The 17,993-nt window shown below is 51.3% G+C and overlaps 1 protein-coding gene across 1 annotated transcript; it reads right to left on the reverse strand.

Moving 5' to 3' along the window:
* Window positions 1-245: 245 nt before the first annotated feature.
* CFAP251 (cilia and flagella associated protein 251) lies at window positions 246-17,700 on the reverse strand (the record flags this gene model as incomplete). Its single annotated transcript, XM_080628811.1, has 22 exons — window positions 246-397; window positions 1,298-1,390; window positions 2,576-2,804; window positions 5,849-5,992; window positions 6,188-6,278; window positions 8,791-8,954; window positions 9,097-9,211; window positions 9,727-9,911; window positions 10,195-10,368; window positions 11,126-11,274; window positions 11,365-11,612; window positions 13,330-13,524; window positions 14,074-14,291; window positions 14,613-14,657; window positions 14,797-14,874; window positions 15,030-15,110; window positions 15,522-15,630; window positions 15,775-15,884; window positions 16,087-16,227; window positions 16,355-16,552; window positions 17,392-17,417; window positions 17,523-17,700. 22 exons carry the CDS (start codon window positions 17,698-17,700, stop codon window positions 246-248), a joined length of 3,123 nt encoding a protein of 1,040 aa, XP_080484937.1.
* Between the last annotated feature and the right edge of the window lie 293 nt (window positions 17,701-17,993).

Genomic DNA, 17,993 nt, shown 5'->3' on the forward strand with positions numbered 1-17,993 from the left:
TTCTAGGAAGGTTCCAGCCAGGGATGGGGTGGCCCCTCTGTTCTTTACAGACATCCCAGTGTTTCCCTACATAGGTTTGACCTCATAGGCTTATGGCATGTGATAAACTGGGGGCTTATTCCAGAGTCTGATTAATACGAAACTATGTGACCTTTACTTTGTAATAAACACAAAATATATCTTTTCTGCAGATATTTTAGGACAGGAGGCTGGGAAATAGGAATGAGCAGAAAACTTTGTGGTCGCTATGACTCCGAGTCTTCATACATCAAAGATTCATCTCTCTTTTTTCCTGTTCTTTTTTCTGGTTCAGCAATAGGTAAGCCAAGAATGTCGCCAGCAAATATCTCTGCTGTGATTTCTGCTGGAATTTCTTCTTCAGTCAAAGCTGCTTCATCTGAAGAGCAGTAACAACACAAAACACACAAGAGCAATGTAAAAATGGCCTTCCAGATCAGTAAAGTTTATAAGGTGCAGTAAGTGGATGGAATGCTTTTAAAGATGTACAAAGGAATCACGGAAAAGTGTTGGTGTGCTAGCTTAATACTTTATGTGTCTGCATGAGGGATGGAATCAGTTGGATCTGTGAGGCTGTGAGTCACATCTTGCATTAAGTCCCTGCTGCAGAAGCATCAAGGAGCCAGCTTTTACACTCCAGCCATTTAATGTGATTTTAGGACCCCAGGGAATCAAAGTTGCTTTGCAGAGCTAGACAGTTCCACAATGGCCCTAACTAGATGCTGTTCTGGACTGCCATGGCCTGGGACATGAATTGTACAAGCACGGGGCACTTCCCAGCAGTTCCAATTACAACGGGCACCATCACCTGGATGAAAACAGTGCTGTAATTTGCTGTTCTAAACTGGTGTAGACTGGGACATAAATTGTAGACAGATGCAGTGGTTATCAACAGCTCCATTACAATGGGCATTGCTGCCTGGATAAAATCAACACTGTCATTTGCATATTGTAGGATTCCTTTTTGCCTGTGGACTCTGGTATGTAAACCTTCCACTGTGTGTTTCTAATTCCAGTTGCAAGCCAGCAAGCAGATAAACAGCAATGTAATCTTGTCAGGTCCCAGTTATATTTCATTGTCCATTTATTTTTAGATACACCCATGCAATTGCTGTCTGGGAGAAGGACAATCTATAGCTCCATGCCCATTTTTGCAATCCCATCTGAGTGTTTCTGACAGCTCTTGGCCTAACAGGGTAATGGGTTTGCAATTTAAATTGTTCTATTTGGGAATCGAAGTGATCCTGCTTCTGTGCTGCATGGAATGTTAATGCCGTACCTGAGGTGTCCGGTTCAGATCCTTCTCCCCCAGGATGCTTGCCCAGCAGGGTGGTCAGACACAGTGCCAGCTCATCCTCTGTCATATGCTCTCCTGTACACAACAGAGCAACACCCACCTCTTGGGTTATGGTGTCGTTAGCTCAAAAACTAGAAGGCAACTTGAGTAACAACAGTGTACAAAGGGAACAAGACAGTTGTGGTATCACTGAGATAGAGAGATACATGTTACCAACCAAAACACATGATCCCAACACAGGAAAATATTGATCCTAAGGAAAATTGTTCTTGCATATTGTATTTTGGGCATAAATATTCATCAAAGAGAGAAATTCTGCTGCAGACAGCTCTTTAGGCTACAGTGCCCTTGAGGGGCTTGAGCTTCTGTTCCCACTGTAGAATTCCTGGCATGGGGCAGACTACAGCCCATATAGCCCTATATCAATGGCTGTAGCCATTTCCACACAGAGGAGGAAGAGAAAGGTGCAGGAAAGTCTTGATCTAGTATCTTTGAATAACCTGCACCTAGCATGTGTCCCCAGTTAGTGGTTGGCTTGTGCCCTGAAGCATAAGGTTATAGATCTGTTATGAAACTGTTCTGGCTAATATATCTATTTATGGATGGTCACACCATCCATATAACTAACCTTTCTCACACTGGCTGAATCCTTGGTTTCCAAGGATCTTTGTGGCAATGACTTTTACCAGGTGATGTACTGAGTAAAACGTCAGTTCCCTTTAGCTCTTTTAATGCTTAGCTGCACTTTTACAACAGGAGCAAGACAATACAAGTTAGATATTTACCTCTCTATGGCATTGGACATAATAAACACCTTTACAGTGTTCTTCCTGATTCAGCTGAACTAAACCATCCCATCTTTTCAGACTTTCACACAGGACTGACTAATTCCATCCCTTCTTTCCTGTCCCCCTCTTTTTCAGTTTAATACTACCTTTCCAGAGATAGTGTGACTGGAAAAGAGAACAATGATTCAGATAAGGACACACTGAAAGAAAGGTACAACTTGCCAAAATCCCTACCCATCATTTGACAGACAAGATACCTGAGGCTAGCAAAGATTTCCAGACCAGGAAAAGAAGTGCAGCTGAGACAATAGATGTGATTATTCAATTTAAGATCTTAAGACAGTTGCTCCACATGCCTGCCCTGGTTACCAAGCTGTAGTTCCAGATCAGTTTTTTGCTGCAGTGAATACGTTCTGAAATTGAAGGCAGAACTAGCAAGCATAAAACTAATATTAGACAAGAAATAACTCACCTCTGTGCTGAAGCAGCCACAGTAAGTCTCCTCTGTCAATAACTTTGTCTCCATTCTCATTATCATAACCAAGAACCTGAAACGCTCGTTGTATTTTGTTCATTGACAAGCCAAAGGCAGGTCGATGATTTACATAAAGTTTGATAAAATCCTCTATATTGATTTTTGTCACTTGTTCTCCAGTGTCCACATAGTTGCTGAATTTTACTTCATTTAGCATTTCTTCAATCTAAAGATCAAGGCAAGACAGAGTGGGACACTTTTTCTTTGTGAAGAACATCAGGCCAGTTTCCAGTGTCAAGGTACTGTCATCATGCATGTGTGGGTACCACAGATGCCATGACTGTATCCCAACAGTAAGCCAGCACTCAGCAGCTGAGGATGGACATGGACAGTTACACACTCATTGTTATGATGACATTAGAGAAAGATGGGGGTAGCAGATGCATAGTCATTTTGGGTTTCCTCTATTTTCTTACGATAGTCACTGGGTGACTTCACAGCTGTTAGCGGTACCTTTGGCACAGCTGTGTCTCCACTCTGGGGACAGTGGGTAAGCAAACCACAAACCAGTAAATACACCACCCCACTATGGCAGTGCATGCATGAAAGTCCCAAAATACCCAGGCTGCACACAGTATATACACACCCTGGCTGGGATAAACAACCTTTCCCCCCGCAAACCAACACGTGTCTGGTATGGTTCAAGGCAAATCTGGAATTTGCTCGGTGGGGCTGACATCCTGCACAGCTGGATCTTCTCTTGGACAAACAGGCAAGCACTGGCTGTGCTGGATACTAGTGCTTTTCCTGAAGTCTGGTGCTAGGAGCCTGCTCATTTGGCAGCTGTACAGATGTGCGTCCGAAAGGCAGCATTTGCTCCTTGCCTTCAGTGTACTCCTGCTCCAAACGAAGCCCCTTTGGAGATACACAGGCAGCAGAGAAATGCCAGGAGAATTCCCTATGCCAACACATACCAAGCCTGCTGCTCCCCAGGAAGGGAAGCTGATGCAAGAGCTCCCCGGGGAAGACTTTGCATTCAGCCTTGGGCCTTTGTCCTTGTGTCACAAGTTTTTCCACTGAATGAAGCCTGGGGAAGAGGGAAATCTCAGCCTTATATTTTCCCTGTAGCGAATGTCACGCCAGGCAAGAACAGTCATTTTCACTCAGCTCTGGCTGATCTGGGATTAGGTTTTATCCCAGCGCCACTGAACTACAAAAAAAAAAGCCCCAATTCCCAAAAGCTTTGCTCATCAGCCCAAGCTGCCTTTTCCCCTCCTGCTTTTCCTTTATTAAAACACTCGAGAGAGAGAGAGGAACTTTCTATATTTTAATGCTGTCCTGCCTGCTTTGAGAAGCAGACTGTAGGCTGCATGCTTTCACAACAGCTTAGCACCTCTGTTCCATGCCTGAAATGCTGTTTTCATTTTGATTTGGGGCAGGGTGGGGGAGGTTAACAAAGACATTTCCCAGGGAAATATGTCCTCTTTGTCCCCAGGAGGTGACAACGTAATAACCCAAGGAAAAGATCTAACATATTATGAGGGGATAACACCACAGCTTGAAACAAGGGCAAAGTGGTCCCGGCTCAGTCAAACATTTGCTGGTTGTGGGGGCTCCAAAGTGAGTCTGTTTGTTAGGTGGTGGCTGTGGCAAAGATCCTGCCTCCCATCTGCTGGCTCTGCTGGCAGAGCGTGCCTGGGCAGATGGGGTGGCACAGCCTCACAGCACCATCGCAGCAGCCTGTGGGGCTCCTGTGCAATGGCAGAGATGAACGCAGCCTCCTCCGCAGAGAGATGAAGGGAGCGCAGCGATGCACTGCTTCCCTTGGGAGAACCCCTCCTGCGCTGAGGGGCTGTAGCTGGTGCAAAGAGGTTGTTATTTAAATCTCCTTGCATCAGATTCAGTAATTTGGGGGTTTTTGTAGGCACTTTAATTACCCTTTTGCCAGGTTACAACATTACAAATTAGGTTTGTATACAATACAAACTGCCTTGTAAAAACAACCACAAAAGGGGAAGCAGCAGCACCCTTATTAAATCAGTTGTCTTTGTCTGCTGTAAAATATGAAGCTAAAAAGCTCTTGAGAAATGTTTGATAGGAAGCTCTGCTGCTGCAACCTGAAAGGCAAGCTCAGAGAGAGCTTCTGCAGAGTTTATCAGTTATGAAAGAGCTTTAAGTTCTGTGGGAATAAAAGCTGCTGTCTCCATCTAAAAATCATTCTTTCATCAGTCCCAGGCAGAACAAGAAAAAGAGGCTCTGTCAGTGTCCAAATGACTGCCTGGAGCTGGACATTCCCACCCGTGCTGGTAACACATACAGGATGCTCTGGCTGAGTCTCCATCTGACCTGGAGGGACACAATCCATGGCTCACCAGCCACAGGCTGGATGTGAAGCAGCTCAGCCACTAGCAGAAGTCACAGAGAGCGAAGCACATCACTGCCCGCACACGAGGTACTTTAGCCCATGGACTTTGGACAGCTGGAGGCTGCTGCCCTTGGGAGCCGAAGGAAGATTCATTCCAAAACTTTCTCAGCTCACCTTGTGAAGAACCCCACCTCTGCAGGAGTGGCAAAGCATTAAACCTCCAGCAGAACCTGAGGTCTTCGGTTGAATGCTTCTGAACCATCAGACTCCTGGCTTGCTCAGCCTGCCCCTGCAGTTCCTCTCTAGTGAGGACTCATCACTTTTTGAGGAATTTGCTGCCACATTCTCACTACTACTATATTGATAGGCTGAGAAAGTCGGGGCTGTTCAGCCTGGAGAAGAGAAGGCTGAGTGGAGACCTCAGAGCAGCTTCCAGTATCTGAAGGGGGCCTACAGATGGGGGATGGACTTTTCATTTGGGACTGTAGTGACAGGACAAGGGGTAACGGGTTCAAACTTAAACAGGGGAAGTTTAGATTGGATATAAGGAGGAAGTTCTTTACTGTTAGGGTGGTGAGGCACTGGAATGGGTTGCCCAGGGAGGCTGTGAATGCTCCATCCCTGGTGATGTTCAAGGCCAGGTTGGACAGAGCCTTGGGTGGCCTGGTTTAGTGTGAGGTGTCCCTGCCCATGGCAGGGGGGTTGGAACTGGATGATCTTAAGGTCCTTTCCAACCCTAACTATTCTATGATTCTATGATGCAGACCAGGTTAAATGCATTGACAACAGCAAATACACTCTGGAGCCATCCAGCATAACAATGGTCAGAATCAGGCCCTCAGCACACTTGTAATCAGTCTTACTCTTTCATCTTTCAATAACAACAATAAAAACAACTGACCAACCTCTTCCTCTGACGGATAAAATCCCATTGCTCTCATTACAGAAGGAATTTCCTCCAAGGGAATATGTGTTGACACCCGCCTGGTCTCCAGTGTATCAATATCTTGGCTGTGCAGCTGTGCATAGTAAAAGTAGTCTTCCAGTTCCTGCGAGGGATTCAAACAGAACGCTGTAAAGTTCAGTTAGCAACAGGCATGGAAGATAAGGCTCCTTTCAGGATTTACTAACAGGCATATCAATGAGATTGCTGGACAACAAAGAAAGAAATGTCAGGCCTGTATAAATGAATCTTAAACTCCAACCAGATGTTGCCAGACAGCCTTCACAGTGGGCATCATTACCTGGAAGAATTCGCCTTCTCTGCCACCATCCAGTAGGTTGTAGAATGGGATCATGTCCTCCCCACCAAGGGAAACAGCAGCATCCAAGGCACTGGCAGAAGCAGAGAAAAGAAGGTACAGGAAGGGTTCACGTGAGGAGAGATTTCACGTTTCCCTTTCTAGTCATTGTTCACAGACACTTTCAGGAGAGAAAAGCATTGCCTTCAACTGTGTGCTGCTTTATCATCAGCCTGCACTTCTACAGCATCCTTCATACCCAGGTTTTACATACAATAGCACAGTGTGGGAATTATTACTGAATGGTCCTCTTGTTTAGTGGAATGAGCACAGGGCTGGGAGCCAGGAGCTTTTCCATGGACTTAAGCTTGGTGTCTGGCATTTAGCTTTCCTGCTTCCTTATAGAGACATTGAGGGAGATGAATTAGCTAGATCAGCATTTTGAACATGTAGAGAGAGCTGGGGCTTAGTGTTCGTAATAACCCACACAAACCTAAAGCTCCCTGCTCCTGGATCTAACACATTCTTCCCCAATAACTCAGTGCAATCCATTACTCTACTTCCTCTGCTGTGGCCCGTGACCATGTAGCAGGTGCAGCCTACATTAAACTGAAAGCATCTGAGTGCCCCCTCTTTGTTTCAATTTCATAGGCAGTTGAAGCCAAAAGAATCTGTTTGGCTTGTGCAGATGAAAAAGGAAACCAAGCTGATAGCGCAATTGTGGCGTAGCATTGCCACATCATGCCCCACGCCTGGCAGCAAGCCTGCAGCTTCCACACACACCTCTGGAGCACTGCTTCCACTGGGGTTTTTCTTTGCAAGCTCCATGCTTTCTTCATAATTAAGTTATCTGGGTATTAAACACAGTGGAGATGCACAAGATGCCAGAAGCAGCAATAAAATGATAATTAGCTCATCAAGGGCTTCGCTCCGAAAACAAATTACATAGAAATGCAATGTTGCCTGGACCCTGGCCAATAAAGCAGGATCATTTATATTCTATTGCCTTCCTTCAAATGTCGCTTATCCTGACCCCCGACTGCTTAAGCCACACAAAGTGGAAAAGAAAATAAATAAGCCCTTTGCTTTCCCACCCAGGTTTCCTTTGTTCTGGCACATGAAGGTGAGCTGGCTCAGCACCCTTTGGACTTTCCTCTGGGCGAGCAGTACCCACAAGAAAGGGTTTAAGCAGGACCAGTGCGTGTCTCAACCACAAAGCCTTTGCCCTAGGAAGGTGAGGGGCACTCCAAAAGGCAAACGTAACAGTGAGGGCTAAAAGGCAGCTCCCGTGAGGTTGATTCGCCAGCAACCAGGAGACGTGCTCTGTGCTATCAGGGAGACAATGCAGGATAAAAACAAACACAGAGACCCACAGAGACCGTGATGCTTTTCTGTTTCTTCTAGCTCCAGAATGGACTAAACTCCCTTTCCAGTCCTTGAAGTGTGAAGGTGAAGTTGCTCTGCACTGGCCTGGCAGTTTTCAGCTCACTCAGAGCTGCCTGTTCCCTTTCAATGTACATGTGTATATACTGGCTGCCTGCAGCCACACTTATGAGGCGAGAACCCTCTGGCCTTGCACACACATTGCAATGAGGAGATCTGGTCCTTGACATGCAAGGAAGCCAAAATATACTGTGCCCTTGCCACATTCCCAGCCAGCCATGTGAGAGCATGCATCTGGCACCGCTGCCCAAGGGAGCTGGCAGAGGGAAACTGCACACATGTAGAGGAAGGTAGAAGAAACCCGGCAGGGTTTATCACTGATGCTCCAGGCCAGAGCCTGGAAATCCTCCTTTGCAAAAGCAGCCTTTGCTCCTCCAGCTACCCCATTTACTCATGTAGGCAAAGCTTTATAGGATTAAGGTAGCTTGTCCTAAATCCAGTCTTCAAATGCAGGGGGGATTTTGTCCTATCCCATTTGGAGAGCAGACAATTTAATATCAGCAGGTGCCTTGTATGCTTCTCCTGCAGCCAGAGCTGCTCCTCTGATCCCTGCCTAACCCCAGCAACCTCCCATCACACTGGCCATGCCCTCATAAGGACCAGAAAACCCTCTGCTCAACTTCTTACCCTTTAGGTCCCGTTTCCCAGGCTGGAGTATTTTATAGGTGCTATGGCTACAACCTGCAAGGTCTGCTGGTTTATTCCCCTCTATTGACTGTGTGGCTACAGCACATAGAGGGGAGCAAAGCCCCCCTGAAAGTGTGTCCCTCCTTTTTCCACTGCCACCTCATAGAGTTACTTGGGGCCTGGCAGGTCATTGCTATCTAAGCTGACCCCCCTGCCATCCCACCACGAGAGTGCAGCTTTATCAGGGGTTTGTCAACCCAGGAAGCCCCATGCTCAAGAGAGCCCTGCAGAGGAACACTCCCCATGCAGCACCCTGCTGTGTTGCCCCATGGGTGCAACACCACCCTATACACCAGAATAAGCACAGAAATAGCTGGGAGACCTGGCTTTAACTCCCCTGGACACAAACAGAGACCTTTTGGGACAAAAGCCCCGTTCTCGGTGTCAATGCTGAGGAGCTCACAGCTTCAGCTGTGTTAGCCAAGCAGCAGTGGAAAGCTGTAACAAGACCCCTTCCTCCTTCCTGTTGTACTCACTTTAGGTTGATCTCCCATTTCATAAGAGTGCAGTCATTTCTCCCCACTGTAAAGATGTAGCGTCCATCGTAGGAGGTAGCAAGGTCAGAGACACCATCCGGGTGGCAGATGAAGGCTGAGGACTTGTGTTGATTGCCATCAACAGGCAAAATCTGCAAGCCCACCTGTAAGGACAGAGGGAGCCTGGGAGGGATGGGGTCCCATGGGAAGGATGGGGATCCCATGGGAATCCCTCGGAATTCCACCCAGGATCACCACTTCTACAAGTGGGGATCTTGTACAGCTGGGGCAGATGGGGCTCTGTACCTTGTCCTTTGTAATGTACGCCAGGTAGTGTTTCTGGGGGTCCATAGTGCTTGTTCTTGGGAGGATTTGGATCTTCTCCAATGGGGAGCCATAGGTTGGTCCCAAAAGGGTCTTTCTAAAGGGAAACAACATTTTCACACATTCAAGGGCTTACAAAACATTTTCTTTCTCTGAATGGCTGCTGTGTACAAGGATGAATAGATACAGAGAAGTGTGGTGGGTGCAAGGGCTTTGTACTACTGGCTAAGAGGACAAGATAGGAGAGGGTCCCTGGCTAGAAGGGACCACACTTGGGCTAAGAGAAGAATTGAGTACTCAGGGATCATTCAGTCCTTGTACTTTGCTCATGTGGGCTCCTGTCTCTTTAGCTGGTATCCAACTGCTGCTTCTGAAGTCCGGTGCACTGGGCAGCCTGAGACCCACCTGCAGCCACAACCTTACTAGATGACACATTAGTGAGCAGCAGAGTGGACACAAGGATGGAGCAACCTGGAGGCCCTAAAGTCATTCAAAGATCTGCATCTCAGGTGAGCAAACACATGGGTGGGAGTAGAACAGACATTAGACAGAGGAGAACACTGGGTTAGGATGGAGCTCCCAGGCAGTGGTAGACCTGAATCCCTCCTTTACCTGCACAATTTGGTTGTCGTGTTGTAGAGCTTCATTTTGTAGCAGCTGTTGGCTGTGAGGATAAAGGACTCGTTGCTGAGCTGTGGGTACCAGGCCAAGCACAGGGGCACAGCAATCTGCTCTATCCGCTCCCTGTGCAAGACCTCCAAATGGCCCTTGCTGCTGACGTTCAGGTCATATTCAATCTGGAGGGAAGACAAGGAAACACAGCAACTCCCCTGTGTAGCACCCTGGACCAGCACTCTGGACCTTGTGGATTAACTGGATCTAGCATCTCCTGCAGCAGCCAGGGCAAGCACCCTGAAGTAGCAGAGCCTCAGCTTGAACCCTGGGCAGATCTGCCCGACACCCATCTGAGAAACAACTCCTTGTGACAGAGCTGGTGGGGAGAGGGTTGGGAGCTGCAGCATTGAAGGCTGAGTTCCACACTTTAACCACAAAGCCCTTTAGACTCTCACATTGACCTACCAGGTGCCGATCCTCCCCAAGGCTCAGGAGCCTGGGCTTGTTGCTGTCTAACTGGACCCCAAAGAGGATGCTGCGGATGGGTTTGTAGTGGGAGCACAGCTCTGCAAAGTGTTCCCAGCATCTGCTCCCGTTTTGCAGGACTCTCTTGTAAACAGTCACTGTGTATGTCTCATCCTGGAACAACAGCACAAAGGTCAATGAGCCACAGTCCCCACGCACATCCCTGGCTGGCAGCAGGCAGCTTTGCACATCCTATCCTTGCTTAGTTCGGCCCTTTCAGGAGGGTTAGAGACACAGCCAGGATAAAACACCGGGTCAGACAGATTTGGGTCTATTGGCAGCACCGGAGCAGACCCCATCCTGGCCAGAGCATCCTGGCTGGGGGCATTCCCTGCTGTGCTCTCACAGCAGAGGAGCAGTAAATTGAGTTCAGTGACTCCCCAGAAATCCCAAGGAAGATGCTTCCCGCTGCTGTGCCCTTGCATCCATGCACAAAAGGGGAATCCTTCTCTTTGTACAGATCATCACCAGTTGCTACAACTTCTTTGCCACAGTGCTTCAATGCTGCCTCAACACTTCTGCACTGAGACATGGGATAAGGGAGAAACCCCCCTTGCAGAGCACCAGCCAGGAGGAACTCCCTGCTCCAGCCCTTGCTGCAGATGGATGCAGAGCTAAGACTCATCTCTAAAGCCAGCAATGGGATGCTGCCAGCAGAGGGTCTGCAGAGCGGCTGTGACTGGTGATGTTCTCACACAGGGACTCTCCAAGCCAGGAAAAGCATTTCAGAGTCACGAAGCCGCAGGAGAGGGACAGCCCTGGCCACTGCTCGCTCTGCTGGGCCTCCAGGATGGGCAGCAATCCCCAGTCCCACCAAAAGCTGCACCATGAGCAGCACATGGAAACCATAGAGAGGGAAAACCAAGCTTACAGCGGTTGCGAAGTACTCTGAATCATGAGAGAAGCTCACATGAGTCACGGGACCTTGTGAGAACTTGAACTCTTTGCAGAAGGACTGAAGGGAAATGGCATCGAGGATGTGAACGCTTCCATCAGTGAAACCAACGGCCAGAAAATAACCTGGAAAGCGTGCCGGAGAACTCACAACACTGTCCCTCCTCCCGGGAAGGCCAGTGCTTGGCACAGGGGGAGGTCATGAGGCCAGGATACCTTCAGGGTCATAGGACAAGCACTGGATGCTGGCCTCAGGGAATATCCTGCTGACCAGGTACTCTCTCTGCTCATAGTCCCACACCTTCAGCAGCCCACAATGGCTCCCCAGGGCCAAGCGTGCCTGCCGGGGGTGACAGGCGATGGCATTCACTGCTTTCTTTGTCTCTTCCATGACTTTCTCAAAGTTTATCCCATCTGTTGCAACATGGAACACGGTTGCATCGGAGCTTGAAAGGATAAAGTTCCTGTTTAGTGTGAGAGAAAGAGAATCTGATGAATCAGACAGCTGGCTGACGTCCCTCCAAGCTATATTACACATTGGTCTCTTTTTGGCGACTTAGTTGGACAATCACTTATCTTTTGCGATATGCAATATGCAAACACTCCTTGACCTGGCAGCAGGTGGCACTTTGTATTCATGACCTGCTAAATCTCCACAGGAAGACACTGGAGCTGGTTCCATTTTCTACTTGGGTAGGCAAGCCAGAAGATGAATGACATCTGGGTGGCTTTTGCCATTTGCAAGTCACTGGTGTGTGAGACAGACAAATGAGCAATTCAAGATCCCCTGAACAGTCTGTTCACGTGCCTCCGTGCCACCGTTGTCCGCACTGCCGTGGACAAGGTCAGAGGACAGCTTCAGTCCTGCACCGCAGACAGAGCTGCTGCTTGTCTGCTCACCCAGCCACGCCGGCGCAAGGGGCCCGCTGCGTGACTGGTGATGGGTAAAGCAGACGGCTGGGCAATTCTGCACTTTACAAGATAAATATGTACAGTCACCAGTCTGCCCGAGCACTGCGAGCCTGGGCCCAGGTAAAGGGTCAAGAGAGGACCACACAGAGCGTGTGGCTGCATCTCACCAGCAGCATCAGTGGGTAAAGGGCAGTCTCTTTGCTAGCTGGCCTGTGACAGCAATCAGTTTATGCACATCTGGCCTGGGTGCTGGATGCCTCTTGCATGCCCACCAGCCTGGTGAGGTGAACAGGCTCAAGGCTTCCCCTTTGGTTTTATGCTGCTTTAGGCAGCATAAAAGGCTCCTGCAAGTGGCAAGAGCTGCAGCAGCAACCAGGAAGAGGGATGAGACAACAGAGACTGACAGGGAAAACCAAACCATTCCCCAGGGCACTGCTCCAGACTGGAGAGGAATCTATCCCACATAGCTCTTTGGAAAACACGCGTGGCTAAGAACAGACATTGCCAGGAGAGCCTGAACAGGAGCCACAGACATATGGTGTGCAGCCTGGATTGAGCCACAGAACAGCTTCATCTGGCCTGCAGACTCCTTATAAATCCTCAGGCACATCTACATCACACACAGGGCAGAGAGGGGCCAGTGGCCAGGCTGGGGCTGTCCCAGCCTCCTGAATAGATGTAATGCAACCCAGCACCGGTGCCATTGCCTCCGGAACAGTCTCTGCACTGACACTGCCCTGATTAGCTTGCCTAGCCATGGTAAAATCCAACTGGAAATAGCCATCCAGGGGAGGGATTAAGGGGCCCAGCAGGAGCAGCAGGCTCGGCATTAGCACTGCCTGGTGTGCGTGGTACGTGACAAAGGATCTGAGCACCCAGCACATCATCTCCTGCTGCCTTAACACTTCTCTCACCTGCATCAAGGCATCAGGTTCAGAGTTTAGGATGTGCTGGAGCCCACCTGGGTTTTGGTGGCCACTGGGGGCCGCAGGCAGAGAGAGGCTGCCCGGGAGACACCCCCCTGCTTCTCTGTGCTGAGCAGATGGGGCAAATACCAACCCCGAAATCTGCAGAGAAGAGGAATAAAGGGTACATTCCCTGTCCTGTCTCCCTGACCCTGTCTTGCCCAGAAGCCCGGGTACGGGGTTAAAACCTGCTCCATCCAAGCCGTGCTTGGTCAGCATGGGCAGCTTTGAGCTGACACCTCCCCAGCTTTCAAGCTGCGGGGCAAATGCAGGAGGAGACCTGAGTTTATGAAGGGGCCCTCACCTGGTGGTGATGGGCTGGATGCAGGCAGTGCAGGAGGTGGAGCCGGCTGAGGAGGCACCGACAGGACCAGGGCGAGGTTTGCAGAAGGAGATGGACCGAATGGAACCCACTTTGCTGTGGCTGTAGCAGGTGAGGAGCTGCAGCATCCCGTTGTAGAATTTAATCTGACCTTTCACATCACCCGTGACTATGAACCTGCAAGGAAGGGAAAGCTTTAATCCACAACCAACAACTGGTAACACACTGAGAACTCCCACGTATTTCTCGGACAGCACCCTTGAGCAGAAGGATGCGATCTTCTCCTTTTCTCTGCACAAGTGCATGATGTGCAGGGGGAAAGCCCACGGCTGTGCCGTACCCCGCAGCGTCCCCTGCCCTGTCCCTAAGCTGTCAAAGCGTTCTGTGTCTGCCTGCTCCCTCTGCCGGTAAAGGCCAGGAGGCTGAGCAAGGCTCATTCACCATCCTCTGTGACCGTGGCAGCGCAGTGTCAGCGACTGCAGCAGAGCTGGGGTCACATTAACGGCAGTTTTCAGCCTTGTTTTTAACCCCCATCCGAATTCCCTGCTGGGGAAAGCCGGAGCAATGGCTCATGGATCAGCTGCGTGAACGTCCCTGCTCCTCGCACGCTGCCAGGTGACTTAAAACTCAACACTTGCGTCAGCAACTTCCATCAGCGTTAACTCTGCCTGCGGCTGAGCTGCCTGAGGACTGCACTACAGCGACAGGAAGCTGCCACCCCGTTACCTCTCAAGCACCGTGAGCACGGTGATGCTCTCCTCCTGCAGAGACACCACTTTGGTGGCCTTCATGCTGTGCGGCTTGTCCCGCCGTGCCTGGGGGCAGGCGTGGGGATCGATGTGGTCCCACACCACCAGCTTCCCAGCTGAGGTGCCCGTCAGAGCCTCCGTGTTATTGAAATGGAAAACCGACTGGCTGAAGCGTCCCACCACGGTCTTGAAGGTCTGCAGAGAGAGGAGTGAGGCCTTGCCTCCTTGGGAATGGCTCTTCCCTCCTCAAGCAGAGGTGTTTCTGCTTGGTCCCTTGTGTGACATCCCCTCTCTGTCCCACGACAGGGCTGTAGCAGGCCAGAGCCCAAGGAGAAGATGCAGTGGGGCATCCCTGGGAGAGAGCCCCTCAGGCAATCCTGACTCACGTCTTCAGGAGATGGAGGGGGACAGGCTGCAGACACGGCCACTGGTTTTCTTAAGGGGATGAGAAGGGACAGTGCTGCTGCCAGGAGGGAAGCCAGGAGGGTGACACTGCTGTGGTCCCCCCATGCTCACCTGTCTGCTCAGGAGTGGAGCTCCATACTGCAAACCATCAGTGCCCTGGGAAAAGCGAAGAAAACATCCAGGATAAGTGCTTTGGAACTCTGCAGTGCCAGCACATCCCCTCCCCATCGCCTGGTAGTGACAGGGAAGGGGCAGATCCACCGAGCAAAGTGCAACTTCCCACGTGCCTACTTACCCACAGGTAAAATATCACCTGGGTTTTGCTGTTGCTGATGAACTCATGGGGGTTCTGAGGGTTAAAAATGACATAATCCTGAAATGAAAAGGTGAGGATTCACACCGAGCTGAGCGATGCCTCCTGCCTCCCACCTCCAGCCAGCAGATACCAGCAGCCCCAACTGGATGGGGCACAGGGGAGGATGGGGCTGCCCAGTCGAGCCCAGTCACCCCTTGGCCATGGTCACTCACCTGATACCCAAAGTCAGGCCTCAGCTCCGTGCTGCACAGGGGCTTCTCTGTGGGCAAAGTCCACTTCCAAACACAAACTCTCTGAAGAGAAAGGAAAACCCAAGGGACATTTGTGGCTTTCTGGGAGCTCGGGGGAGCTGGGTGAGCCCCATTCCCTCCAGCTGCAGCGGATGGTGGGGCACAGAAGGCCGGAGAAGGATAAACCCATGAGCTCAATTTCAGGAAATAACACTAGAAGTTGCTTCAATTGAAGTACATTGGAGTCAGAAGCTTTTATCCCAACTTAAGATCCATTTTCCCAACTCTGCAGCATTCACTTTAATGAAATCCAGGTGTCTCTTCCAACAGCTCAGCAGAAACAAGCCATCACTGCAGACCTGCTCTACCTCTCTCCTGCTCTCCCCATCCAAATTCCCTCCCTTCCCTGGGCTGCACTGGGGAAAACTTCCCGGGATCTATCCTGCAAAGCTATGGAAGAGGGGAGATTTTCACCTGCACTGCTCCGGCACTAATGGTTGCCAAATGCTTCGCATCCTGGGAAATGGCAATAGCACTGACCCCATCCTCCGGATGACTCCCAAAGATGGTGTGCACCGGTATCCTATGGAGCAAAGTCCTCATGGGTGCTCACGGCAGCACAGGGATTCAGGGCAATTGCTCTTCGCTCTCAGCTGAGGCTGGAGTCAGTCCCGAGTCATTTACTGGACATAAGAGGTTTCCAACGAGGAGATTCCCGGGAGCTTACCCGGAGAAGGAGTCCCACACGATGATCAGAGCATCAGGCCCTCGGTCAGCACTTGCAACCCAGCGCCTGTCTTCACTCACGCACAGGCAGGAAATGGCATTTGTGTGGCCCTGGGGAGAGAGAAGCAGCAAAGTGCCTCGGGGGCTCCAGCCCTGGTGGCTCTTCAAGGCATTCATCAAACTGCTCTGCTCATGAGATCCCTTTGTCTTCCCTCCCAAGGGTCCTCCACTCTCATCCTTCCAGCCCAGCTGGAGAGGGTTTGGGAGGAGGAGGAAGAAGAGGAGAAGGGAGATGTGAAGGCTGTGTCCAGACCTGCAGGTGGTACTGCCTGTTCCCCAGGACATCGTGGATAACCACCGTGTGAGAGGAGCCGTACAGGAGCACCCGGTCCTCCCCGTCCATCAGGCTGTGCACGGCCAGGCTGCTGTTGTAGCCCAGCACCCAGCACAGGCTCTGTGGGGAAGAGACAGCTCCTGGCTCTCAGCAGCAGGGGCATAACAGCCACTGAAGTCTCTGGTGATGGCAGAGAGCAGGGTGCTCTTTGGACCATCCCAGTGGCACTGAGCCCATTGGTACTCACAAGGGGGTGAAGGCTGGTCTGCCTGTCCTCCTGGAAGAGCATCCCCGGCACAGCCTCCCACACCATGCTGGCAAAGCCATCTTGCCTGTTGTCCTGGGGCTCAGGCAGTGCCGGGGATCCAGCATCTTCCCCCAAGGCAGTCCTTGAGGTGGCATCCTCCTGTGCTCCTTCCATCTCCTTGTCAGCAGCAAGGGGGTCCTTGGAAAGGGAGAGAGGTTTCAGTGGATGCTTGCTCTGGGCTGGTCCAGCCAGGGGCTGCCCTGCAGCTAAAGGGAGCACACGTGGCACATCTCCCACCCAACCTGCATCACTCTCAGGGTAGGCTCCAGGATCCAGGTGCTCCTCTGCTCCTATTGAAACTGCCTATGGATTTGTAGCAGGGAAGGAAAATGCCATGGGAGGTTTCCCACTGCTGCTGCTTCCCTTTCTGCACATCTGGTCTTGCCCTCTTTGCACCTCCACAGCCTCCTGTATCAAACAGCCCTGGGGTGTCAGAGCTCGCAGCAGCCCCTGCACAGGTTTTCCCCACTTTATCTTCTTCTTGGGATCCACACCACCCTTTGCCTCTCCCCGCAGGCGTTTGTTTTCCTACAGCAATCTCTCATGCGGACACAAACCTCCTCTGGACACGGGTTTTGTTCCTGGGGGAGCTGAGATAACGTTTCATGCATTCAGCGCAGGGATGAGGCCGCGTTCCCCTGCTCGGATAACTCTCAGGCAGCTCAGGTGCTCAGGAAACATCGATGAATGGACCCAGACTACACAGAGCTGCTGCTGAGGTCCCCACTCTGGGTGACACTGGGGAGCTGGGGGCTCTGCTTCCACCAGGACCTGCCCATGGAGCCTGTGTCAGGCAGAGCTTGCCATGGTGCTGCCCTCACCTTGCCCATAGCCTGAGCTGTCTGTGCCTCCTGGGACGGCTCCTTGGGTTCACTGCTTACTCCCACTCATCCCTCACTTGTGCAACTTCCCATGAACCATTCATCCGCACCTTCCCTCCCGTGGGAGCATGGAGATGCTCTGAAATATTCCTTCACCTCCCCGGGTTTGGCTGCACAACGACCTGGAATTTGGCACAACAGGAGAAAAGGGCACCTGGAAAAGGGGTCCCAGAGCCCCTTTTCAGCTCCAGCATCACTCCCACTGTGCTCAAGCAAGCCCTGGTTACTCCAATGGAGCTCAGGCTCCCTCCCCTCTGCCTGCATCCCGTGCCGGGTTTGGACATTGCCCCTCAGACGAGGGCTGTCACAGTCCCCATAGGCAGCAATTGGCTCATCCCCAGCTTCAGGGGTCCGGATTTGAGCCAACACCAAAACCTCGTGCGCAGACGGTGGAAGGGGCCCCATGAACCCCTCCCGGCCCGGCTGCAGGACGGGTCCCTGGGGACCTCTGCAGCCGCAGGGCTCCCACCGGAGCCACCTCAGAGCCGTCCCCAAGCCCCCTCCAGGCCTCGGTGCCTCCCCGGGACCCCGCTGGGGACCCACAGCTCACCCTGAGCCCGGCCCCGGCTTCTGTTTGCGGCCAGCGGCTGTTCCCAGGCAACGGCTGCTCAACGGCTGCTCCAACCCCGCCCGAGTGCGCCGGGGCAGAGCAGGGGTGTGCGGGGAGGAAAGGGGGGGCCCCCTCATCCCCACCGGCT

Source organism: Psittacula echo, assembly GCF_963264785.1.
Source record: "Psittacula echo genome assembly, chromosome: 13".
Taxonomy (NCBI): domain Eukaryota; kingdom Metazoa; phylum Chordata; class Aves; order Psittaciformes; family Psittacidae; genus Psittacula; species Psittacula echo.